The sequence below is a fragment of the Caretta caretta genome, chromosome 3 (genome assembly GCF_965140235.1).
Source record: "Caretta caretta isolate rCarCar2 chromosome 3, rCarCar1.hap1, whole genome shotgun sequence".
In the NCBI taxonomy this organism is placed as follows: domain Eukaryota; kingdom Metazoa; phylum Chordata; order Testudines; family Cheloniidae; genus Caretta; species Caretta caretta.
Genome location: NC_134208.1, coordinates 122,156,235 through 122,183,611, shown reverse-complemented (window position 1 = coordinate 122,183,611; position 27,377 = coordinate 122,156,235). Strand labels below are relative to the sequence as shown.

Below are 27,377 nucleotides of genomic sequence, written 5' to 3'. Positions count from 1 at the left end.
ATTGGAGGATTGGGCCAAAAGAAATCTGATGAGGTTCAATAAGGATAAGTACTGTGCCCAGTTTTGGGCCCCACACTTCAAGAAGGATGTGGATAAATTGGAGAGAGTCCAGCGAAGGGCAACAAAAATGATTAGGGGTCTGGAACACATGAGTTATGAGGAGAGGCTGAGGGAGCTGGGATTGTTTAGCCTGCAGAAGAGAAGAATGAGGGGGGATTTGATAGCTGCTTTCAACTACCTGAAAGGGGGTTCCAAAGAGGATGGCTCTAGACTGTTCTCAATGGTAGCAGATGACAGAACGAGGAGTAATGGTCTCAAGTTGCAGTGGGGGAGGTTTAGATTGGATATTAGGAAAAACTTTTTCACTAAGAGGGTGGTGAAACACTGGAATGCGTTACCTAGGGAGGTGGTAGAATCTCCTTCCTTAGAGGTTTTTAAGGTCAGGCTTGACAAAGCCCTGGCTGGGATGATTTAACTGGGATTTGGTCCTGCTTCGAGCAGGGGGTTGGACTAGATGACCTTCTGGGGTCCCTTCCAACCCTTATATTCTATGATTCTATGACTGAATGGGAGAGGCTAGGTGTCAGCCAGGGTCTGCATGGGGGAAGCTCCCTAATAATCCCTCCCTGCACCTTCCAAAAAACCTGTTCCATACTTTCCCCACCCATACCCAACAGCCCTACAAGTTCACACCCAGGCTCCTCCCCAGCAATTACTTCCCTCTCCCTCAGCTCCTCTGTTTCCCCTGACTCCCCCAAGCCTTTGCACTGCTTTGGAGGGGTGCGGGAAATACAGTTCTGTATTGCCATTTAAATCAATTATTACTCAGAGTTCTGTATTAATATGCCTAGTAAGGAATCTATTTGTCAAAAAACATTTCCTGAATCTTTTTTGTGGTCTGTATTGTTACAGACATACTTGCTGACAGATATTTTGAAATAAATTACCAAAAATAATTGAAACTGGTATGATAATATTGTGTTATTCTGACAAATAAAATATGCAGAATTTGAAAATATTGTGCGCATATTTTTTAGGCACAGAATTCCCCCAGGTGTAACTAAATGCACCGGCAGACGTGCTCTTCAATCTAATGATAGCCAATATGCCTTGTAACTGGTTTCCTAACATACAGGAACGTGCATTTATTTCCTTAAATTTGAGTGCAGTTTGAGGTTGTTGGAAGAAGGGTCACAATATATATCTAAGGGGTCTCTTACAGTTTGGCAGCACTTGTATAACTTGCATGTCAATAAAGTCTCACTGAATTGAAATGGAGTCACAGCTGCTTCTTTAATAGTTTGGCTGAATAAATGTAAATGGATTATATTGGTGACTGTTGCATGTCGCTCCACAACTTAGAACAGTTTAATGGAGTTTCTGCTGTTTATTTTTTGCAGTGTTTCTGGTCAGTTTTGCAATCAGCTGTTTATAAGCGATAGGAAGGGGGGGAAAAAAGGTTTAATTTTCTTAAAGAGAAGCGGATTTCCATCTTCTGGGAACCAAACCATATCTTTTGTTCCAAGTGCCAAGTGTTTTGTTTTTTGTTTTTAAGACAGAGTGCTCAATGTCAATTCCCAAGTCTTGCCACAAGCAGAGACCCATAGAGCCTGCACATGCCCAGAGGCTGAGAACTTTGGAGAATTCCACAAAGGACTGGCCCTATTCCCTGCTTGCAGCCAGATCTACGGGTCTGTCTCCATGGTCCAGAGAGAAGGGCTTCTGTTCAGATAGGGACTGGGGAATAACCCTCACTTCTCCAAGACAAATGTTGTCCATTTCTAACTCCATTCCTAATGTGTTACATTTCTTACGATTGTCAAGATTTTTTTTTTAAACCAGTGAGTCCCAGCCAGGCTACCTCTATCGCCCCCACGTATTAATGCATTATATTCCACTATCTCCTGCCACTTGTATGTTTTGGTGTTTAATACTGTGAGGAAAAATAGGTTTTTCTTTAGGCAAAGAGTTTCACTGACTGATCTATTATTAGTGATGTGGCATACTATATTCAAGCACAGAAGGCAAATTCAGAAAAAAAGCAAACAAAACAAAAAACTTACCAACCCCACTACCACATGGGCTTTTAGCTTCGTTACAAACACTTAACTTAAGTGTTCTACTTCTCTTGCTGTCATAGATAGTGTAGCCAGACTCTCTCTTTAAAGAATTTAGGTCAAAGAGATGGCCTGCAGGGAGAACAAGGAAGAATTTACTCCTTTTCCAGAATCAAAATAAATAAAATTGAGTCAAACAATGGCTTTTTAAAGAGATGCTTAAGAATGATAGCCCAGCACTCCCCCAACTCCACAGGATGCCTACCAGTTTTGACAATTATTTGCCTTTTAAGCTACTTAAGAGGAATCCAATACTGGGATTTTCTGAGGCAATCTGTTCAGGGTGGGCCAGTAGCATTCATGATAGACCAAGCATCTCCAAGAGGCTGAGATGGTAGTTCCTTTACACAATATTTCTCCCACTCACCTCAAAACAGTTCCCCTTTAGAGAAGGTGAGGGGAAACAACCCTCATCTCCCAGCACCTGAGAGTTCTCATGCCACATCTGGCAGAACGAGGGCAAGCTGACCAGGGTTCAGGGACCTCCCATTCTCCTCATTCGTTGTTACTGGCAATGACAGCTAACAGAGAGTACAAATGCAATACAGTTTCCAGCAGCTCTAACACATCTGGAACACATTGATGCCATGAGCATAAAGTGGTCATGTGTCCCTTACCTGTAGCAGGGTTGGTTACTCTGCAGTCATTTTGCATATTTCTTTTCAGAGGACATGCAGCAGCAGTGAACCATAAGAAAGTATATTCACATTCTTCAATAGCAGTTACTAATTCTGGCTTAGACTCCTGAAACACAGAAGATTTGAAAGAGAAAAAAAATCAAAGTATCTTCACACAGGCATGTCAAACATTTAAATGTGACAGACTATCCTTATAGCATTTACCACTTAGGCCAAATCCGTCTAGTCCCACTATGGTGGGAAAGCACCTGGACTCCTATATTATGTTCTGGACATTTCATACTGACAAGGCAGAAGTGGCGATGGGCAAGAGGAATGGCATGAGGAGATTTAAAGAACACAGCTTGGGGGAGTGGGCTGTGATGACTTAAAGAGGTGGGAGCCAGGTAACAATCTGTAAATACTTTTAGGGTGTGAACACAGAAGGTGGCATATATATATTTGTGCAACAAGATAAATTAAAAAGGAACATTTAGCCCATATATGGGGCAGGAGGAAAGGGATTCTTCTTCAAGAAGAAAGGTTATTTCAGCTGTGTAATACTTTCCCACAGCAAGTAATGGAAACTCCACTGCTGAGTATGTTTGAAAGCTAGAGAAAATGTTGGACTATGTACTATAGAGAATAACTCTGCACTAGCAGGCATATTAGACATGAAAAAGACCTTTCTGGTCAGTCACTCAAATTTTAGGAGTCTCAGATCAGGAGCTCAACTCCTTACTTAGCTCCCACAGCCAGTTCCAATCCAATTGCACAAAAGGGTTTTTGCCCCACCCCCCAAAGAGTGGATGCATCACGGCAAGATAAAACCCTACTGGTAGTACCATACTTACAACTCTGCTTTCATCACACTTGAGGCGTAATATTGTTGTCCTCTTGCGAATTTTGTCTGGACATGGCTCCCCATTTATGTACTTTAGAATAGAAATGCCATTTTCCCATTGTGGTCCGTCAGCAACCTCACCTAGATTTATATATTTGGAACCATCCACTAAGCAGGCAGCCGCATCTGACGGACAAGACCCTAGACATGAGATAAACACAGAAAAATGACGTTTGCTCTCTGTGACTCCATCACCAGCTGTCCCAACAGTTTAGGATGCATGTTTACGAAACAAGGGATTCTTCCTCATAAATATACCAGCAAATATAGCGGCGAAGTGCTAGGTTACCCACCAACATCACTTTAAAAGAAATGCTTAGCTTGACCGTCACTTTAAATGGCTGACCTCAGTCTCGAAAAGAACTGATTATGTTGCTTTTCGACACTTAGGTCACTTCCACTCATTGCCCAGGGCTCTTTGCTTCCTTTATACAGCTTCACCACCCACTCACAGGGTCATGCAGCGGTAAGACGGGCCAGCCACAGCTGTAGCTGCTAGAAGGGAGGTCTGCTACTGCACAGATCAGCTGCCAGAATGCCTGCCCCTAGACACCCGGCCAAGAATCTAGGATCAGCTTGGTAGGGCTAGATAGGAGCAACCTCCTCAAAAGGTCACCCTCCTCCAGTGATGCTCTTGTATGTTATCTCGCCCACCCCCAAGATCTATGGTGGACTTGGAATAAAAGGGGGAAGAGCTAGATAGTAGTGAAGCAAGACTGAGGCTGTGGAGGGGTGAGGGTAAAGAGGAGAGCTGCTGGAGAACACCACCACTGGTTAGAATGAAACTGACCCTCCCCCTGCTGCCCACAAGCCACAGCTGTGCCTGTGTCTACTCTGCACCTGGTGATCTTTTGCTTTGCTGTTGGAGCAGTGGGGACAGGAGACAGGGCTGTCTCTCCTCCTGTTTTCATCCCATAACTACCAATGGCATTTAAATATATATTTCTCTTGCTCTTACCTGCACCTGCATGTAGCACTAAGGACTGGCAGACATTAATATAGTATTTTTGTGTTGAGCCAGACATTGGAATAGCTTCCCAGTTTTCTCTACGCCGTGTCAGAGGTGAAAGATCAAATGAGTTTCCTTTGTTGTCTCTGCATTAAACAAACAGTTTTACATTTAGATGAATCAAAGCCACCTCCAAAAGCAGACCACCACGCTGGATCAACAATTCTGCACGGATTCAGGGGAAAATGCCACATGCAGTAAGCATCTGGAACTCCTGCACCAATAATAGGTTTCTATTAGCAGCATCCCAACCAGGTCTCACACCTCGTAGGTTTGCCAAGACCGGCCATTAGATAGGGTGGACCAGTGCTATGAGGTGTTACGGAGAATCCTCTATCTAGGTCTCTAGCTGGTGTGTCTTACTCACAGTCACAGCGATTGCCAGATTTGGGGTCAGGAAGGAGTTATCCCTGCCCGGGTCAGATGGGCTGGGGCACTGGGGATTTTTTTCCCTCCCTTCCTCTGCAGCATGGGGTGCGGTTCACGTGCTAGGACTATCTGGGTTTCTCACCCCTAATCAATTCCCTGCAATTGCAGAGGCCTCTGGCACAGGGGCACCACAGTCTCCCCTGTTCCCTGCCTGTGGCACACAGTTCAGTCTTCTGAGGATTAAATGCTTTAGTCTAACTAAAATCTCTGGGCTTACTCTAGGTGTGTCTGGGTAGAACTTCATGAATCCGAATATACATTAATTAGATCCTCTAGTCTGAATTCTGGGCTCTTCTAGCCTTAATCTCCATGAAACTATGACCTAGAGAACTATTCAAAAATGTTTTTACTGGGAAAGCCTCACGAGTCATCTTGCTTCTAGGAGGGTCAGAGAGCACAAGCCGGTGGTCAGCTATAGTTCAGTACACAGACAGCAAACTCAAACATTAGGTTCCAGTTTCCATCATACGTACCCCTCCTTTTCAATAGCTCAAAAACCCAACACCAACAGCTTCATATTATCTCTGGCCTCTCTTTCTGCTCCTTCCCCCGCTCAGTCTAACAACATCCATCTTGCCACTAAACTGTTAAACCCTCCCTACTTCCCAAAAGCAGTCTATCCTATATACAAAATTAGTTCATAAGCTTAAATTTGTTTTCCCCCATCCCAGAGAACTACATTTGCACTTGGGCATTGCTGATACATGTGACAATTTAACCCATCGCTAATTCACACTGGATCACGTTAGAGAGAAAATAATGGCTGTGATTATAGCCACTCATGCTGAATACAATGTCTCCTGAATGGGCACATGTCACCACAAGCACATCACTACCAGTTTAGGTCAGAGGGAAGCACAGCTTACTTGTAGGAGCATTCTATAGATCGGAAGGGTGGACAGGCATATGGGGTGTGCCATTCAAACAGGTAGGTGCAATCGGGAGTTTCTTTTAGAAACACTGGCTGAGAAAAACAGAACCAGAGAAGTTTATATTTCACATATCTAAATACAGCAGTGAACAAAATTTCCCCTACTTCCTTATTTGGCTTTCAAACATTAGTGCAGTTGGACAAGACACCAGAGATCTAACGTTACACAGCTGAATGCAGAGGATACCTTCACATGTTACTAGTCCTAAAGTTGCGTATACATGACTGGAGCTCAGAAAAAAGCCATTCGTCAAGGGCATGTAAAAATGTTACCCAAAGGAGAGGGTCAAGAACGATTGGCTCTTCTAGAGGATTGTGGGGAGGGAGGAGTAGCAGAGCAGCGTAAGGGCCACTGTTTCTTTAACCAGGAAGGAAAGGGAAAATGAGGGATCAGAGTGGACAGAACTGCTAGCTTCTGCCCAGTTCCCTCCAAAATGGGAGTGGGTAAGCAGAGCAACCCCCAGAGCCACTGGTCCTTTCAGAGTATGGGCTAGGGAAAAAGGAGCAGAGGGATCAGGAGGAGGGCCACCTGCACCTTCACGGTGATACTGAGGGCTACAGAGACAGCCCTGTGAAGATGTAAATTAATTTATTTACAAGGCAACAGATTTGGTTCATTGGGGATGGCAGAACTGGAAGTGCCGACATGGCCATAAAAAATAAAGCAGGCCTAAGCTTTGGAAAGTTGGGGCTTTTAGGAACAATGCAGTGCAGTAATATATTTCTTCCAGACTAAGAGGCTTAATCCTCAGGCAAATACTGTACATTCCAGGAAGTTATTCACACTTTGCAATGCAACTCTTCTGGATGCATTTGTTTCCAATTGGTTTCAAGCACACTCTTCACAAACATCAGGCAGCCTTAGAAATGTGGAGTCAACCACAGTCAGTTGGGGCAAGATTACCATGATCAAGAGGAACATATTTCCCAGAATTCTGTACCTTCTAATAATTCACTTAAAAGGTATGTTTGTTATAAAACAAAATCTCTGTCAACGTGTAACAAAAGAATAATAAAAAGAAAGCCCTGTTCTTCTGTAGGACAAGCTACCCATCCTTATGCTATGCGTTTTACACTTTAAAAGTCAACTTATTCCCTTATAAAAGGAAAGATTCTTTCCCAGTCTCCCTTAAAAGCTAGTTCAGGGCTCATGATTCAGCTACTGTATTCACAGTAATTCTCTGGAAAGAGGAATGGTGCTAGAGATTTCCCTGGGGTCCCCACATCATGCCAGGCAGACATCCAGATGCCACATGAGGGTGCCCTTCATTTAGCTGCTGATGCGTTTTCTAGCTAGCCACATTATCCCACAACTCAGGAGGAGAACAAAACAATTTAACTCAGTTGGGGGGGGGGGGAATGGGAGGTGTTGTTAATGGAGGACTACACTTTTCTTGAAGCAAGATGCATAGCTTCCCTTACACTTGTCTCCCCAGCCCTCTCATGAGGATAATTTCAGAAACTATTATTTTTTCTGTAGCTCCTAAAGACTTGTCTCAATGTACAAAAAGATATACTAACCTCCAGAGTGTTGTGATCACAATAAAAAAATATGGCAGTTGAGCGTTCATATATTTTGTGGCATTTCTCTCCACTGGTATAGTTGATTTTTATTAATCCATTTTCAAAAGTCAGCTTCTCAGTATACAAACCTTTTAAATTAGACAGAAGCAAATTACTACTTGAATCCAACTACAGAAAGTTAATCCAGTACATTTGCATAGTTATTGCCAATATTTCTGCCAGCAGGGCCACAAGGATTAAGTAAGCAACAGTAATTTAAAAAACAATACATTTCTGCCAATACTGTCTCAAATCACGACAGACAAGTTACAGGTTTCTGGTGATATTAAATTTTTTAGCTACATCGAATAATTCAATCTTCGCTTTGAAAGAAAGAATTTCTATGTAGCAAGATTGCCATAGTCGGAGGCCTTATGTGCTCTTCTGCAATGTCTTTACCATCATTGCCAGTTGGATGGCAGAATGGGCACAGGTTCTTCTTTCTACTCTGAAATCATCCTGACATTTTTCACTGAAGCCACACTCCATTTGCTAGCCCATGTAGCCACCTCATCTGCCCCTTGTTCATTAGCTAATGAAGATTCATAGAAAGCCGCTCCAGCAAATGCGGTGCTCTCAGTCCCTCCCAGCTCAAAGGGAGGTTTGAGCTCCCAACTCGAGCTACTGATTCACTGTGGTCTGTACCCTACAGTTTTGTGGCAGTACAGGACTTATTCAAAGCTGACAACTGGATTTGGAGAATCATTGACTAGAGTCAGAAGAAGAGATGGTAAGGACTGCTTCTAGTTATACCGAAGCCATTTTAGGGAACACGGAAGTAGATGTTGCTCTTTAAATGATGTTTTACTATTTTATATTAGGATCTGCTTGGCAGTGGTTCTTTACCTCCAGGAGATGCATAGTAAAGCATGATGCCACTGAAAAGCTGCACTCACACTTCCAGAGTGATGTAGCAACCCCCTCCCAACTCCTTTTCACTAAATCCAACAACTACTATACCTGCTACTTTTCTAAGAGTCGGGTCTTGCTTCTTTACTTGGCATGACGACACATTGTTCTGATGATTTGGCTGACGGCATGCTTCCGTTATTCTCTCACAGACTCTGAAATAGTAGTCATATTCATCTGTACTCACTTTCTTCTCCTTCCCAGAAAGAGGCCTCAGATCATACACAAAGCTGTACCTTGGATCTTTAACTTGACAGTTATCTCCTTTAAATCAAAGTTAACAGAAGGCTTAAATTGCAAATAAATTAACACAGCTAAAACACAAGTTATGTAAGATACGCTCAGAGACAGTCATACATACCCACAGCTGCAGAGTCAAACCTGTACAAAGGACAGTCCTTATTAGGCAGCCTCCTGCCCATCACTCTTAAGAGCCTTAGAATAAATTTTCCTCCAAACTTTATTGGAAGGCCACTTCAGTTAAAACAACTCATTTCTGTTGATCACGTGAGAAGCCACTTAAGAGTTTCACTCTTATTTAGCTTTTAGTGACAATTTATTAAGAGAAAAGCTCAACAATTCTTAATAACCCCTTAAAATTGTTAAATAAAAGCTTGTACTATTCACTGTTTTAAAGCAATATTCAAAAATAGACTCATGAGGCAAAATATGGCCATGGATCAAACACAGTCTAGGAAGCAGGACAGAGTAGGATTAAATAGTCAACTTTCATCATGCCAAAAGGTTAAAAGCGGAGTGCTGCCAGGTCCAGGACCTTTACTTATTAATGATCTGCAAATGGAGAGTAAGTAGTGAGGTAGCAAGGAGGAGAGCAGTTTTGGATGGGCAGCTTATCCCATTTCTGTCTAGTGTAGAGCTCTTAAACCTCTCTAAGCATCAGGTGGCAATACTGGAGTAAGACTACCTCAGGTCTGATCTGCAGTGGCAATTCCTATGTTCAGCTGCCATAATGTACATTTACATATTTTATCTGTTTATCACAACTTTACTTAAATGGAAGAGCTAGAGAGTAGTTGTGGGTTAAACTGTAACTTGAAGAGCCAAACCCTCAGCTGGTGTAAGTCAGTATATCTTCACTGCCTTCAATGGATGGAACTACACTGATTTACAACAGCTAAGGTTCTGGTGCCACATTTTAAACAGATTTTAATCAAACCAAGACACCTGTGTGTTGAGAATCACCACTGTGTATTTTGAGCTATTCCCTCCACACGCCACCAAGCTTACTAGGTCCCAAATAAAGGTAATTCTAATGGGATTGGCCTTTGCAGCAGTACTGATCCTACAGCATCATCAAGAGTAACAATAATGGCTCAGAGTACTTTTATAACAAAAGTTCTGAATTTTGCTGAAACATCATTGACAATTTAAACAGAGAAAAAACTAAGAATTCAGGATCACAATGGCACACAGAAGTTACCAGAAAGCTTCTATGGAAGGCTGGGCATTTAACATTAGAGCTTGAAATAAAAAAAAAAAAAAATGTACCCAACCCCTACCAGCATGAGGGCTAAGTTTAGGAGTCTGGGTCAGACACCTGTGCTGCCACACCCTACCCTAGGGTTACACTTTGTAACTTTCATGAAGCACAGAGTATGATAAAAGTCCACAACTTGTTTGTCACCATCACAGGTCAGTGGATTTTTCAGATACTAAAAGCTTTCTCTTCATAACCAAGATGAGCCTTTCGTGCTCTGAGATTTTGTATATGAAGGTCCTCAAAGAATCAATCCTGAAGCACTTACATGATAGGAAAGTGATCAGGAACAGTCAGCATGGATTCACCAAGGGAAGGTCATGCCTGACTAATCTAAATCGCCTTCTATGATGAGATTACTGGTTCTGTGGATGAAGGGAAAGCAGTGGATGTATTGTATCTTGACTTTAGCAAAGCTTTTGACACGGTCTCCCACAGTATTCTTATCAACAAGTTAAAGAAGTATGGGCTGGATGAATGCACTATAAGGTGGGTAGAAAGTTGGCTAGATTGTCGGGCTCAACGGGTAGTGATCAATGGCTCCATGTCTAGTTGGCAGCCGGTGTCAAGTGGAGTGCCCCAGGGGTCCGTCATGGGGCCGGTTTTGTTCAATATCTTCATAAATGATCTGGAGGATGGTGTGGATTGCGCACTCAGCAAGTTTGCGGATGATACTAAACTGGGAGGAGTGGTAGATACGCTGGAGGGCAGGGATAGGATACAGAAGGACCTAGACAAATTGGAGGATTGGGCCAAAAGAAATCTGATTAGGTTCAATAAGGATAAGTGCAGGGTCCTGCACTTAGGACGGAAGAACCCAATGCACAGCTACAGACTAGGGACCGAATGGCTAGGCAGCAGTTCTGCGGAAAAGGACCTAGGGGTGACAGTGGATGAGAAGCTGGATATGAGTCAGCAGTGTGCCCTTGTTGCCAAGAAGGCCAATGGCATTTTGGGATGTATAAGTAGGGGCATAGCGAGCAGATCGAGGGACGTGATTGTCCCCCTCTATTCGACATTGGTGAGGCCTCATCTGGAGTACTGTGTCCAGTTTTGGGCCCCACACTACAAGAAGGATGTGGATAAATTGGAGAGAGTCCAGCGAAGGGCAACAAAAATGATTAGGGGTCTGGAACACACGATTTATGAGGAGAGGCTGAGGGAACTGGGATTGTTTAGTCTGCAGAAGAGAAGAATGAGGGGGGATTTGATAGCTGCTTTCAACTACCTGAGAGGTAGTTCCAGAGAGGATGGTTCTAGACTATTCTCAGTGGTGGAAGAGGACAGAACAAGGAGTAATGGTCTCAAGTTGCAGTGGGGGAGGTTTAGGCTGGATATTAGGAAAAACTTTTTCACTAGGAGGGTGGTGAAACACTGGAATGCGTTGCCTAGGGAGGTGGTGGAATCTCCTTCCTTAGAAGTTTTTAAGGTCAGGCTTGACAAAGCCCTGGCTGGGATGATTTAATTGGGGATGGGTCCTGCTTTTGAGCAGGGGGTTGGACTAGATGACCTCCTGAGGTCCCTTCCAACCCTGATATTCTATGAATTACACAAGTATTTTCACAAAAGCATTGTGTACAAAACTGTTGTAATATTAAAGAATAAGATCAAATTTCATATTTAATTCCAGTTTAGAGACTTTTTACCTTCTGCTTTGTGGACAGGACAGGCTGCCAGGGTTCTCCATATAAACACAAATTCACAATCATCCTCATGCTGAAACACAGGTGACCCCTACAATACAAACACATGGGGAATAATCACCAGTTCTAATATTTAAGGTTTCTCTTTCTAGGTAAGCAGGGAGAGGGGAGAAGATAAATGCATTTTATAAACAAACAAACTCAAAGTGTATTTCTAAGTCATGGAGATTGAATTCAAGCAGACTCGCATCTAATGCCTGTACTTTTAACCCTATAAATCAGGTTCCTGAACAAAGCCACTGTTATTGAGTAATAATGGGGAGTCTAGTATTGCACAGCATAAAACTTTATTCAGTAAAGGCCGATGAAAATTATTTTCCCTTTTCTGGCTATTAGAATATATTGAAAAATATTGCTAAGCAAAATTTAGAGGCCTCCAATTCTGTTTTTTTCTGGAATGGAGAAATAAAATACATTTCGTTACGTGCCATAAGACGGAACTATTACCAGGATTTGATTTTTATATAAAATCACCACACACACTTACTAGGGTTTGATCACACTCAAAGAGGATACGTGTAGAATACCGCTGTTTATCTTTGCATGTGTCACCATTCAAGTAAGTAATACTAAGAGACCCATCGGTAGCAGCTTGAGGACTTATCTGAATAACACCAAGGTTCTGGCCTTTATCAGCAGATTTCACACAAGATCCTATTGCACCACCTGCAGGAATAGGAAATTTTATGTCATGCTGCATTTTCATTACAGAAAAATCCACTTATGGAGACATAATTTAAAAAAAGCAGAGTGGATCAAAAAATGCAGTAGCTCATATCAAAGAGTGAACTGGGATCACTATATAAAAAGTGTCACCAGTTCATCTGAAGCTGACAGCACATTTTATTCAGAACTTTACTTTGTTTTGTTAGACTGAAAATGCACCTTGCTAAGCTTATGTATTCATGTTAGTGGTTCCAACAAGTTCCTTACCAGATTAAGATAAACAGAAGGGGCATTTTTTTTTAAATGTATTTATGGCTACCACCTTTGCTATAGCCTGTACTAACAACAAACTGGTTCAATCCTAAAATAAATATAACACAGAAAGAGATAAAATATCAATTCTTTACTTCATAAAAATTACTCAAGTCATAAAACCACAAGCTAGGAAGAGAGCATTTTAATGCGCCACTGTCAGCTTACCAGGGCATCCGGGCACATAAGGTAGAGGCTTGCAAACATTCAAATAGAAAGTTCTTGTTTTTGCATCTTTTGAAGTATCTACAGCAATCCAGGGCTCTCCCTCCTTGCTCAAGTCACTTAGATCATATTCATTGCCAGCTGAGTCTGAAATGTATTTGGGATGTACAATAAGTTGAGGGGACATTAGGTTGAGGACAATAAATATAAAAACTGACCTTTGTAATGTTGTTACAAGGTTAGATGGCTCCTCGATACATACCGAAGTCTCATTACCAATATGAATTTATTAAGGCAGCAGTTCCCAAACTGATCCATAGGACCCCTCCCGAAGGTCCATGAAAAGCTAGCTGGCCAGCCAAAAATACTGGCTCTGTTATACCAAACTGCATGCAGTGTTGCTGTAGCCATGTTGGTCCCAAGATATGAGACACAAAGTGGGTGAGGTAATATCTTTTAGTGGACCAACTTCTGTTGGTGAGAGAGACAGGCTTTCCAGCTTACACAGAGCTCTTCTTCAGGTCATCTTTGTATAAGCTAGAAAGCTTGTCTCTCACCAACAGAAGTTGGTCCAACAGATTATCTCACCCACTTCATCTCTCTAATACCACAGTATGGACAGCTAGAAAATGAAAGCTTATGCTCAAATAAATTGGTTAGTCTCTAAGGTGCCACAAGTACTCCTTTTATTTTTGCGAATACAGACTAACACGGCTGTTACTCTGAAATCTATATTCCCTTAGTTTTCCATGCAAGCATTGAGGTAGTTGTCACAGGAATGTTATGAAATGGACTTCTGGACCTTTCCTCTCCCATTATTTGTTAATGTGGTACACTATGGAAAAGAGACAAGAACCCACTCCCAAATTAAGTACACTTGGTAGAGCATGTTTTTAGCTATCTATACTGAGGTGGCACCCGAATAGGATCAGGGTCTCACTGGGCTCAATGTCATACATACAGTTCTCAATGACATTGATTTTTTTTTCCATGCTAATTTTTTTCCTTTGGCATAGTCTTCCAAACGAGCAGTACATAGACCTAATACTGCCGCATGTGGTCGCTTTTATCACTGAATCTGGAAGCAACATTGATTTGTCTGTAGACAGATTCTAAGGGCATAATGCTACTGTTCTCACAGCTCTATGGGTATAAGGATATAATGGTCTATGGGCGTGAAACATGGACCTATTATGAACAGCACATTAAAAATCTTGACAGTTTCTATTTAGAGCTAGACATCAAATGGCAGGTCCAGGTGTCCAACATGGAAGTTTTGTCAAAAGCTGGTTCAGTTGGTATCGAGGGTTATTTGCTTTGCATCCAACTGATATGGACACACTCATGGACTAGTCATGTAAGTTGTATGCCCGAGACCAATCAAAACTAACTCTGTATTCTGAATTAAGCTCTGGTAACTAAGTGTGGAGGGTGGATGAAATGCTTCAAAAGAAACTGAAACAGGGTCTGCACAAAGTGAGTATTTCAGACAGACAATCTTTGAGCGACTGGCAACTGACCACATTGCATGGTGCCAAGCCATAAGGGTGGGGGTCTACGACTTTGAGAAGAACCACGTTGTGTAGTGGGAAGCAGATCACCAGCTACAGCAATAATGTGCAGCTCAACCAGCACAACCAGGCAAATGGCCCTGTGGTTAGTGTGGTAAGTGTTATTCTTCTCCAACTGGTCTTTGGAGCCATGCTATGACCCATCAGTACAAACTGAGATTGTCGACATCCTCTAATTCAGGGTGACTATTATATTATAGTAATAATAATACAGACCTAACTGCATGACATACAGACACATGCAAATGACCATACAGCTGACTCTTTCCAGTGCAGACTGAAGAATAGAGTGGTTGTCAAAAGTCAGCTATCAAGCTTGGTAGGGTCAAAATTTCATATATATCTATCTGCAAAGTCAATTAGTTCCTAGCTTTCTCCTAAAACTAAGACTTTAAAAGTCTTGTACCCTAGGAACATGAGATACTATTGGCATGCAACAGAGGAACCTTCCATTTTCTGGATTCTAATAAGGTTAACAGTCATGAAGAGAGCTGCTTCCTTTTAGGTACTACTCAGCTACATAAATGAAGTATTTTAGTCAAACTCCTTTTTGAGGACAATCCCAGCTTAGGACACCAAAAACCAAAAAGCTACCACATGGTTTCCAAGTCCTTCATAATCATAAATCAGGAAACATTTGTAGCTTCACCATACTGAGATAAGGAACCAGTTGATTTACTTATCTAAATAAGCAGCATCACCAATGTGAGTACTCTGGGCACTTCTAACAAATACTTAAAAATACAAACAGCAACCCCATGATGTACCAGATAAAGCACCCCTTGAAGCCCAAATTCTCCACTTTCACTAATAATCATCACTATCAATATTTGCTTCTTTAGCAGCCTCCTAACAAGATGTGCTGCAGGTGCGAAGAAGTTATCAGTAGGGTTTACATGTGAGAAAACAGAGTGGTAAAGAGCCAAGCCACTAGGGAAAACAGTAACATGTGACTCAGATGTGGATTACTGATCAAATATACATCTAACGTTTAAAAACGTTAGAAAAGAGTGCTACGTTAGCAAACAATTAATATGCACCATTAAATAACTGCAGTTTAGCCCTCCATGAATCTACCCACGTTTTTACACGCTTATTTATAAACTGTAATTACGTTTGAGCTCATTTTTATAAAAGAATCAAAACTAGTGCTAGCAAACAAGGGTTAGAAAAGTTCTTCTAGACTCTTACCTGAAGATAATGAGTTTTTAAACATTTTTGACCCTACCTCAAACTTTCACTCATCTCCATAGAAAGCTTTACCTTTCGTTCAATTACCCTCACCTCCATGATATGCATTTCATGCAACACCCCCACAGTCAAAATGTACTTACCAGTAACCTGGCAGTCTACTGGAGCAGGGGCACAGGCTAAGGCTGTATGAAACTCAAAGAACGTATTATGAATTCCCAGTGCACTGTTTATTTCTTCCTCCACAAATTTAAGTTCTCCAGGGTATGAGTCATTACAGATGAAAGTCACTGTAAAAGTGTCTGATGCTCCTGTGTGAAGATACAGCAAATGATCTACTGCTGCATGCAACTGAGATTTGTTTTCTAATCTCAGATTAAAGAAAAGTGAGCACTCTAAGAATAACAGTCACTCTCCTAACTCAGCATATCCATTTGTTGCAGTAAATCAAACTGTAAACCTTAATATCGGTCAGAAAAATTCAACCTTGTCTGCAGTGTTTCGAACTACAAAACAAAAAACTCCCCAACAGGGAGCCTTTAGAGAGGATCTGGGCCAGAATTATTCAATTGCCAATTAGAGTTTAAAAAAAAACAAAACACACTAACACACCACACACCCCAGTTTAAACAGACTTGTCATTGGAAGCATATCAAATCATGGACCGCTGAGGCTGATTTCAGAAACAAGTATGCCCAATAAGAACTGTGCTCCTTGAACCCTTGACCACAAAAAAAAGCAGCCCATACAGATACACACCCCATCACTATTCAGGCATCAGATACTGTTGCCATGGCTGCTGACAAGTTATCCATGAAAAAGTGAGCTCTGATTTCTACGCAAAGTCCAGGATCATGGCTCAGACATTAAGGAAACAATTACAGCAGCAGAAACTGCAGCACTCTTTTGGCCTATTCCAATGGAATAGCTTCCAAGCAAAAACAGAACAAATGGAGTCTCAAGACCGGCATTGCTGAGTGCAGTAGGTTGGGCATGAAGGGAGAACAGAAGACACCCTAAATCAGACAAAGAGAGAGGACTTAAGTTACATAGGGCCTCAAGAAGTAGTGCCAAGAAGCTTGAGCTTTACCTATTATTTCTGACATTATGTTTGATATCAACTTTCCAGTTAGTCTTCAAAATTGTAGGTTATCCATTTTATATGGCACCCAGCAACAATAATATGTTTGGTGCCAACTGTTATGGTGACAGATCTTCACCAATCTATGGACTATCATTTAAAATTAAGCATAATGCTTAAGACGGTACATCGACCCTTCCTGCCCAGTGCTCCTTTCTCAAACGGCCACATTCCTTTCCCAATAAAGGCCATGTCTCCCAGCTGGGAACCCAGAAACAGAGTTCGTTCAGACATGCAAGTGAACAGTTTCCCAAGCACGTTTCAGCTTCAGAAAGTTAGTCATGATAAGAAATAGGAGCAGTCATTCAAGACAGTATGCCACCTAGAGCTAATTAAAAGTTACTGATCAAAGTGTTTGAAAAGGTATTTGTCAAATTGAAAACTTGTGGATAATTCAATTCAGCCACAGTTTTGCCAAAAAAGCCCAAAGTGATCATAAAATGAAAGTTTCAATTTGAAACTAAAATCAAGTTGGTTTTCCCTATCCCCCTTCCCACTCTTCTGGGGGGGTAAGGGGGGGGCAGAGGGGAGGGGATGTTTCTTCAGATTTTTATTAAGTTAAAAAACAGAGAAAAAAACTAAACTGAAACCCAAAACATTTTGTTTAACGAAACTATGAAAATGTTGACATGTGTTTCACAGAAAAATTGAGAGTTTTTACTCAGCTTTTCTGCAGAATGAAAAATTCTCATTTCTTTTGAGGTTTTTGTAGAAATTAATTTGGGTTTTTCCACACAGCTTTAAAACACTGAATTTATCAGATAGATTTTGTTGCACAAAGAACAGGGCCTGGGAATGAAACCATCACCACAGATCTAAAGCGAACGCCAATTAATTGAAACCATAGCACGGGATTTTGAACTCACCTGATTTTACCTCAAAATTGCCTCTGTAGGTAAGAGTTAGAAATCCTTCTGGGGACAGAGAGAGGGTTTTGTCCAATTCCACTATCCTCACTGATATCAGATCTTCTACTTCACATCCACCAGCTGGTTTTCCGTGAATAGTACCACAATCCGGTGCTGGTCCACAAATATTTAGCTAAAAAAAAAATTAAAATGTGAATAATGTTAACTTGCCTGAAGAATTAACATTGAGAATCATTCCCACATAAAAGCAACATCAGAACATAGCCTCTGCTGTTTCTGGCCCACAGGAGGGCTGTCTATACAGGATAATTAAATCCCACATTTCTGCACTCACCCTGGTTCTTGCTTACTTCCTTTTTTATGTATGTCGACATCAGTACAGGGAGGGTAGTTGATCTGTTTATGACCCTCCACCACCATCCAAAAGAAAAGGGAGCACGCAATGTAGTAAAACCAGAAACACAGCAAAAACCACACCAGTTTTATCATTTTGTCAGCATCAGGAAGATGGCTTTCAAGTTTCGAGGTGTACCAAGTGTCAGTTTGACTTTTTCCTCAAATTTCTTCTCACCAGCCACTGAAAAAACTATTTAACTGCCTTCCACTCCTTTCCCGAAGTAAGGCATTGCCTGGCTGACTCATAAGGATACTGGCACAAAGGATAAGATCAGCTGTCAAACTTTCCACTTTACCAACTAAGACCAGAAGGCATGAACCAGCTGCAGTCTGTACATTTAAAAAAAATAAAATAAAAATAAATAAATTAAAAAGTACCATAAATGTCTTCCCAATTCCACTGGTTATATAGCCTTTTTCTGAAGCTAGTGGTTGCAAGTTGAACAAAAAGCCACTGTTTGGATCTCTCACAGAGCAGGACTGAAAAAAAAAATGGAGGTGGGGTTGAGAGGTGGAGGAAGAGAGTTAGTTATTTTAAGAAGGGACCTGCAGATAAACTTGGAAATTATTATTTGTAAAAAGGAGACGCTATATACATAGCTTTAAAAAACTGCACCTTTACAAATATGCATAATGACCAGGAGGGTCACAACATAACTTGGGCAAGGGCTAACTGAGATTTAAATTTAGACTGACTACTAACAGTAACACCACATTTGTATTCTTTAGTGCAGTGCAAGGACAGCTGCCCATTTACTGTCTGCGAAGCTCCCCAAGAAAGCATGCACCACTGGCATACTGGTACAACTGAACATAATCCTCTATAAAGCAAGTCTGAAAAGGCAAATAAAGCGAACTAAATGAGGGAGAAGAGAACGCATCAATGAAATTATAAAAGGACATGCAGATATTTTGCAACATGGTCACTAGTTTAGATCCAATCCAGGATGTGCATAAAAATCTGAGGGTTATTCAATTGCCAGTGTGAAATTAGTCTGATCTCCCTACAGATCTTTACAAATCCAATGCAGCTGTGATGCGCTGAGCATAAATCCCTGGACAGATATAATACAGTTGGTAGTTTGTTGGTGGTCTCAGTAGGGGAGCAAAACAATTCAATGATCATAGCAAGTAAGTTACCCTATCTCCAGGGGTGGTTTTTCTAGGTCAACATTCTAATATATTAGTAGAGCCATTTGGGAAAATTGCCTTATTGCTTCTCATGACATACCTGCTCTATTGATCACTTAACAGAGGACTTCACTCTTGAGTATTCTAAGTCTGGCCCCTTTCAGTAGCTCTGGATTAACTTTAAAAACTACTTTGGTAAAACTAGCTTTGCAGGAGACAATAACGTGAGGAAAAAAGGGACAAATGGCAGCAGAGCATGAAGAACAATTTTTAATGGCTACAAAATAGCCCTCCCCACTCTCACCTGAGTTTCATCTTTTGTTGTTGTGACTGGACAAGCAGCTTCCGTTTCCCACAGAAAGGTGACAACACATTCTCGATTATCAATAAACCTGGGGCTGCTACTCTGAAAATTCAAATTGCAAAGAAAACATAAAATTAAAAAAAGACTCATTTAAAGCGCATCTGTTTCATCTTATGTCAAAACTACTAATTCTTGAAAATTTGCTATTTTAATAAGAGTTTAGGGACAAATTCTCAGTTGATTGAGAATCTGGCTCAAATTAAAAAAACAAAACAAAAAAACCTTATTACTGCACATGTACTTTGTGGTACCTTTTCCCCAGCCAACAGTTCAAGACTTTCAGTATGTAGAGTGCCTACATTAACCAAACAGCTTAGACTAAATAGCTAATTGTATTAAAGACCTGCATTAACAAAACAAAAAAGTCCTACTTATACACTTATCAAATCCAATATTTAATTGAATTATTCATAAATTTCAGGGCTTGACACATAGTCCATTATGATAAGCAAGTAATTACTGTCGTCAGGAAATATTGAGTAAATAGGGCCATGAAGCACTAGAAGGTTAGTTTAACTACTTCAAATAAGAAATATTCAGAAATTTACTGTGATCGAGTGTTATAGGTCCAAATTTACTCTGCACTGCTTTGCTTTTGCAGGTAAGTGCTAAAATCCACATATATATATATATATATATATATCCTATGTCCCTTGTACTAAGATTCTGACCATGATAATGTTATGCACTGATCTCAGAGTCATGCAATATTTAAAACACCTAGGATGCAGCAAGAACAAACCTAGAACAAGTATTATTCCAGGCTTTCTACCTTAAATCTGAATTCCCTTGCTTATGGGGAGTTAAGTAATTGTAGTTTTGATATAAACAAAATGGGAAACAGTTATATACATGCATGACAAAACAGAGACAGTGAAACTGTTAAGTCTGGTTGCCTTATAAAGCACATAGGTTTCCTCATTTTGGATCTATCCTCTCCCTATGGTCACATTAGAAAACTTACACATTCATATTGTAATTTAAGACTCAGAGTTACGTGTGTAAATCCTCATGCATATCAAGGTCATATGAGAGCCAGCCTCTGGTCACTCAATAACAGACCTAAAAGTGGCAATTCTTCAACAAAAAACCCTTCAAAAACCACACTAACATGAAGCTGCAGAACTGGAATTAATTTGCAAACTGGACATCAGATTAGGCCTGAACAGAGACTGGGAGTGGTTGGGTCATTACAAAACCTAAACTTAATTTCTCCCTACGGTTACTCTAACTTTCTGGTCAACTGTCTGTAATGGGCCACTCTCTTACCACTTCAGAAGTTATTTTTCCTCCCTGGGTATTCTGCTGTTGATTTAACTCATTAGACTGACCTCACACTTGGTAAAGCAACCCCCCATCCTTTCTTGTATTTATACCTGCTCCAGAATTTTCACTCCATGCATCCAATGAAGTGGGTTCTAGCCCATGAAAGCTTATGCCCAAATAAATGTTAGTAAGGTGCCACAAGAACTCCTCGTTGTTTTTGCTGATACACACTAACACAGCTACCTCTCTGAAACCAGTCTTAAATATGGCCTCCAGATCAGACCATTAACTTCTCAATTGTTACAGTCTTGTTTGTCTCTCTTTAAAATTTGGCTAACAATGTAAGTCAACTCTAGATACATCGCTGAAGCACCAGAGTCATGGGGGGGGGGGGGGGGGGGGGGGGGAAGGAAAAACCACTATTCAGTATTCATCATGTCTCCAGTATGACACTGTTTCTGCACCCCATACAGAGCCTCAGAGAACATTAGTACAATGAGGAGACTAAAAGCATTTCCATCCTTACAAGAGTGCCTTTGGAGCACGTAAAATGAATTATGGTTGTATAGGAGGTCCTCTTCCCATCAGCACTGATGCACACAGAACCATTTGTGTAGGTTAGGAGGACTCGACCATGTCCTTCAATTACTAGGCCTTTGCTAGCAACCCCCAGGTTACTAATGGAAGTGGTTTCAGAAAAGGAATCCTAGAATGAAGAAAAAAGGATGACAATGAAACAGCGCTTGCTTTGCAAGAGTAAAACTAAAATCAAGCTTCCCTCTTTTCAGCTATACCCAGAGTTCTTTGCTGTGCCAAAGCGACATTCTGTAATATCCTTTTTTAAAAGATGCAGGTAATTGTGAAACAGCAACTGAGAGGTTAAGAAATCTACCTTCCCCCTCTCCCTCAAATTATCTTGACATTTAACAGTCCCATCTATCCATAAGTATTGGTTTATAGGAAGGTGTTTAAGAGGCTACCCAAAACCTTTAGAGGCAACAGTCCGTGTCTGTCAGCTAACTACAGCTCAGCAAAAGAATTTAGAGCAGGGGGGTTACCAAACTGTGGTACATGTACCACTTGTCATTTGTGATCTTGATGTGGTAAAGTAAATAGACTGAACAAGCTTTTAAGAAGGTGGTATGTGACTCAGAATTTGGGTGCCACTGATTTAGAGAGAGTTTGTAAGTTTTCATCTCACATTTGATGCTTCTGCAGTTTGCACTGCTCTTGTGAGAGACCAAGCGGTCATGGACCTTAGGGCATTTCCAACAAGTGACACATTAGGTTTCCACAGGATAGAGCCAAAGTAGATTTTTGGGTATGCAATATGTCATCAGGGCCAACAATAAGAATCCTCTACGGTTCTGATGTCCAGGGAAGTGAATGGCTGATGACAGTGGACTATTATGCAGGTTTCCTTACTGTATCTCCATCTTGACACAAAACAGCAAGAGTTTCTACTAACCGACTCACACGGCCTAGAGATTGCCAATTGTGTATGACGACTGATGGGAACAAACATCCACCAACCCAGGGGCAGTAACTACCAAACTCATTTCCATTTGCAAACCAAGGCAAATCCAAATTTGAGGCTCTGGGAATCGATAGATTATTGATTTAGCTGACAGTGTCTATTTCTTACTCTTAGAACTGCAGAGAACTAACGCAGTTCTTGTGAGAAAGTAGTTTTTAAGTCATGAGCTCACAAAAGGAATTCCATCAGTCTCCATCAGTCATAGACAGTGTCTTGCAGAGAAACACAGCTGAAACATTTTTTCCAGATGTACAGCTACACAAAATCTTTCCCCACTCCATCTGGGTACTTATATTGCCCTCATCACTATCAAATTTGAGCACCTCACAATCAGTCATAGATTTTATTGTCTGCACCCCTGTGACTTATGAAGTTCTCCCCTTCCCACGTGGGGAACTGAGACAGAGACACTAAGGGTATGTCTACCCAGGAAAAAGCTAACAAACAAAAGAAGCGGTATCAGAGCCCAGGTCGCCGGGAAACAGCTCAGGAGAGGCTGAGGTTTGCTTTTACTCTCACGCCCTTCTCTACCACAGTTCACTCTAATGTACAAAATAAGACAAAACAAAGAGGATGTTGATGAGCGAATAGCATGTTAAAGTATTTTAATAGGCTCTCAGTTTGTGTAGGATCCAGCCCGAGAACTTGCACCAGAGTGGGTACAAGCTCTGTGGCATGTTAATTGCTTCACAATGCAGAGGTGAAGCAGAAATCTGTTAAATTTGACAGTTTAACAGGAAGCAGGAGGGTGATTGACAAATTTGTGGATGGAGACCTCCCCCTCGCTCTTCCTGGTATGTTCCTGCTGTTGCTGTTCATTCCTGCAGTGGATTGCAGGTACACATGCTCAGGAGACTCTTCTGTGACAGTGGCTGCACTGTCTCCACACCAGCACCAGGCTCCCCATCCTATTTTTTAATTTTTTGGTTAAATAAATTGAAGAGTTTAAAGAGTGGACCAAAATCTCAGAGGCTCCTACTTACAAAAGCTTGTGAGATTTAGATCATGGGAGGGAATTTTGAGATTCTGCCTCCAGGGAAGAGGAAGAAAGAGGCCAGAGTTTCTTGACCGACTGTTTATGCCCTTTGTTTAAGGCATATGGCTATCCACCCCCATAATATGCATTGTAGATTTTGGCTGCAAAATCATTACAGTGCACAAGGAAAGAAAAAAAAGTGACTGAGGAGTGACAGGAATGGGAGACTGACTGTTATAGTATGCTGGCCCTCAGATGACTGTGTGGTTTAAAGGAGGGTAGAATTTTGCTCTTGAGTATATTTGGTATTACTTGAGATTTACAGCCTTCTAAGGGTAAGTCTGACCCTTAACTACCAGAGCTATTAAACTACACATCACGGTCCTACTGAAAGACCTGCTATTCTGCCAGTGATTGTGCCAATGCTTATGGTCCCACAGGCCATTATTTTTACCCTCCTGAAGAGTCAGAAGACACTTAAAATGGATCTTTGATGTATACGTAACAGTTGGACTAACTTTTGGTGCTGGGGTGGAAGTGATACTCACATGATCTTTTTCATACTTCATCTGACAGCCTGAGGCATATCGATCACACCCGGGAACAGGAACCAGAGGGCGGCAGACATTTATGTAATACTTCTTGTGCTCATTTGGTTCAGAGTTGTCCATGGCATACCAGTTTTCTCCTCGGTCTTCGGATTTTGATAAACTGAATTGCCAAAGTGAAATATTTATATTCTTAAATTACAATACACATTCCTCTTAGAAATGGAGAGGATTAGAGACACTATAATTTGTGAAGTGGCAAGAGGCAAGCAAAATCCATTCTTCAAAAACCTATGCAACAACTATTTCAGAAGCAGCAAATACAGAGTCTCCCTTATTGGATATTATCATTGCAACACTCAGAAGTAAATAAGGGACTAAAGTTTTAAATGTTTGGCTGCAGAATGTTTCTTAAAAACACAGCACAGAAAGTGCAGTTGTTTGCAGACTACAAAAAGAGACAACCGTTTTTGCTATCAAAGCCAGCCAAACAACACACAATGCAAGACATTAATCAATTTACAACTATGACAGGCACAGCAGTGTGCCCCCTAAAAAATGGGGATATGCTTTTTCCCTCGTTTTTGCTTGTCCTTTACAATTCAAGATTGTCAAGAATTATCATGGGTGTCTGACGCTGTCTACGCAGCATACACCAAATTTACAGTGAGACTTCACTAGATAGGACATTTGTTTTTACATGCGGGTTTTGTCCTTCCATTACGAGTCTATTTACTTCTCTCTTACCTTGATAAATCATACTGTTCCATGGTGTTGGGATCAGTCACAACACATTCCAATGGCATCTCTGGACAGGCATATTTAGTGTACCATTTAAAGTTGTATGTGTAATTGTCTTCTACCTAAGTTACCAGAATCATAGGAAGACAGTCACAAACGGACTGCAGAATAAATAGGTCACAACAGTATGGCTTCTAAGAATATCAAACTGATAAACCTTTTAACTTGGATAAAATGGGTCTGTTCCCTTATACATGGGGAATAACCAACCTATGCTCTCTCTCAGGATGCAAAAAACTCGGGATCCACAGCTTGCTGATTTCTGTAGCTCTCCAGTCTGTATTTTTCCCCAGTTCAGTTATCACCAAGACTTAATCTCTTCATTCATTTAGAATTTTTATGCCACAGGATTGCACAGCACTTTAACAAGTTACTCCTGCGTGTAGCTTCAGTCACTGGGATGTAGCCTCAGTTGGCTCCTCAACAGCCAACTATACTTTTATCCAAATGAAACTACAGAAGAATATAAGGCATGGGTGTGGCTTCAGTAACCACAGTTGTTTGGTGCAGAAGCAGAACATAATTATTCAAGCTGGAAATTAACCAGATCAGGGCAAACACCCTGCTGTTGCTCAGAATGCCAGACAAAACTTTGCAGCTCTCAAGGTTATGACTGTAACCAGAGGCAGATGCTCTGCAATAATCATTCAAAATACCTTTTATCAGAATCCTCACTGCAGCTGTTGGGAGTCTGGCTCTCCTTGCTTTTACACAGATTTCACACAGATACAATGCAGCTGAGAATCAGAGATCCTTGAAAAGTAGGGGTTTCCGCCCATGCCCTCTTGGTCATTTGGAAGTTCTTACCTGGTATTCAGGCTGACCTATTCCAGCTTCATAATCACAAAGGAAAGTTATAAGGGTAGATCGCTGTGTTTTCTTCTCATTGTTGTAGGTTGTACCATTTTTGTAGGTCAACTGAATCATTCCATCGTAATAGGAAAGTTTGGAACTGGGTTCTCCTAGACTCCAGGTATGTTCCTTGCTAAAAAGGCACACACACACACAGCTTGAAAAGAATGTATTTAAACCAAATGCTAACTGAACTCATAAGACACCACTTAAAAGCTAGGATGTGTGCACCCACACACAGTAAATAACTGATGTAAATTTAACAAGCCTTGGAGGGAAACCAAGTTTTCAAAATGCTAGTTCTGAGCCACATTAGCATTAGAATATCCTTTGAAGTGGAGCTCTTCTTTGAAAGTGACTATATATGGCATGGGGGGAGGGGATCCAGGTTTATTTTATCTTAATGGCTTCCAGAGCAACTCCTCTCCATTTACAAGTAGAGGGGATGATTTTATCCAACTTTTAGCCCTGCAACCTGAACCTGGGGTCTAGCAGCATAACTGGGCTCTCACAAAGACATACATAACCACTCTGCAAGCCAAATTCTGGCTTCAGTCACACCTATTCAACCTAGCCATTTTCAGTGAGGACAAAATTTGGTCCATTGAAACGGTTATTGAATAATAAAGTGCTATTTTTACAATCACCTTTCAGAACAGAACTGCTCTTTAAGTGAAATTTAAAGTATAACTCTCATAACTAAAGTCTCCAAGAGTTCCCCCATCAAGTGGGAGCTGTGAAGTGAGACGTTTTTACATATTGCTTAGAGCTCCTTTACCAGTAAGTTTGAAAGAATTGCAGGACTTCATAATTAACTTCAGCAAGCTAGTCACTGCATGACCACATCTAGAGACAGGCACCTAATGCACTATATACAACAACTGACCAAGTACTAGAGATTACGGAGACTGAAGATACTTGCTTTTTTGATACTTGACATGCTGCTGCTGATTTTGGCTGACAAAGTTCCTCTGACACACTGCCACAAATATTTATGTAGAAATCATAATCGGCTGTGTTAACGATATAGCTGCCACTTTTCTTGGTTAAAGGTGACAAGTCAAAAGAAAACTCTAGCGAGAAGCAAATAAAAAAAAGTTCAGTATATTCAGATTTGTTTTCAGTTTTTTTTCCTTTTCTCATCTTTCTGAAAGCTCTTGGCCTATAGTCAAGACAACTATACTTTATTTTCTAAACCAAGTAGATAAACACAGGTATATTTGACTAAAGCATGTGCTCTTTTACATTTTACACGTCTTTTCATCTAATCTGAATACGCTGTTAAGAACTCTTATTTCTTTTGCACAACTGAAAAGAACATTCTGCTACCTTCAAGAATGAATAGGGTTTGATTTTCAAAGTCAGATGCCTGGCTAAATTAAATGTATGATTGCAAAAGCAAGTGGAGTACAGTATTTGCAGATGCATATAGCTAGTCATGCACCTAACAGCCATTTCCACATGCCTAGTTTCATAGATCAAGCTTCAAATGCAAGAGTGACTATAAAACCTCAGAATCATTTTATGTATTTTAAAAACGATTAAGTGTAGAATAGGTTGTCAAATATGAAAGTCCACGTAGCTTGAGATTTCTCCATTAACAAAACCCTCAAATCCAGCCTCTGTGGGAGTTGGGAACATACCTGCCTGAGCATCCGAGACTCTGCAGTTGTCTCCTTCAGTTTTAGACAGGACACAGGCAGCAGCTGTATACCACTCAAACACATACAAACACTCGCCGCTCTCCAAGTTAAAGACAGGAGCACTTTCTAGGTCACCTGGCATAAAAACCAAAAGAGGGACAGTATGAGGCTGAATTGTCACATGGATTGCCGTTTGTTTTCAAGCCCCTTCTGCCAACCTTAATAGCAAATAGCCTGAAACAGGCAAAGCTTTCAGATGGCTGAGCTA

General features: G+C 41.0%; 1 protein-coding gene across 1 annotated transcript in view; it reads right to left on the bottom strand.

Moving 5' to 3' along the window:
* IGF2R (insulin like growth factor 2 receptor) overlaps nt 1-27,377 on the bottom strand; it is a 92,451-nt gene that overhangs the window by 27,746 nt on the left and 37,328 nt on the right. The window contains exons 14-33 of the mRNA XM_048844078.2: nt 27,110-27,244; nt 26,389-26,539; nt 25,422-25,599; nt 24,561-24,676; nt 23,814-23,976; nt 21,279-21,458; nt 19,427-19,528; nt 18,370-18,471; nt 17,593-17,767; nt 15,729-15,896; nt 12,827-12,970; nt 12,168-12,346; nt 11,624-11,711; nt 8,531-8,743; nt 7,529-7,659; nt 5,943-6,040; nt 4,597-4,733; nt 3,589-3,779; nt 2,735-2,861; nt 2,064-2,189 (exon numbers count right to left, since the gene is read on the bottom strand). Coding sequence (XP_048700035.2) covers nt 2,064-2,189; nt 2,735-2,861; nt 3,589-3,779; nt 4,597-4,733; nt 5,943-6,040; nt 7,529-7,659; nt 8,531-8,743; nt 11,624-11,711; nt 12,168-12,346; nt 12,827-12,970; nt 15,729-15,896; nt 17,593-17,767; nt 18,370-18,471; nt 19,427-19,528; nt 21,279-21,458; nt 23,814-23,976; nt 24,561-24,676; nt 25,422-25,599; nt 26,389-26,539; nt 27,110-27,244 — 2,904 coding nt within the window. The remainder of the gene's footprint in view (nt 1-2,063; nt 2,190-2,734; nt 2,862-3,588; nt 3,780-4,596; nt 4,734-5,942; nt 6,041-7,528; nt 7,660-8,530; nt 8,744-11,623; nt 11,712-12,167; nt 12,347-12,826; nt 12,971-15,728; nt 15,897-17,592; nt 17,768-18,369; nt 18,472-19,426; nt 19,529-21,278; nt 21,459-23,813; nt 23,977-24,560; nt 24,677-25,421; nt 25,600-26,388; nt 26,540-27,109; nt 27,245-27,377) is intronic.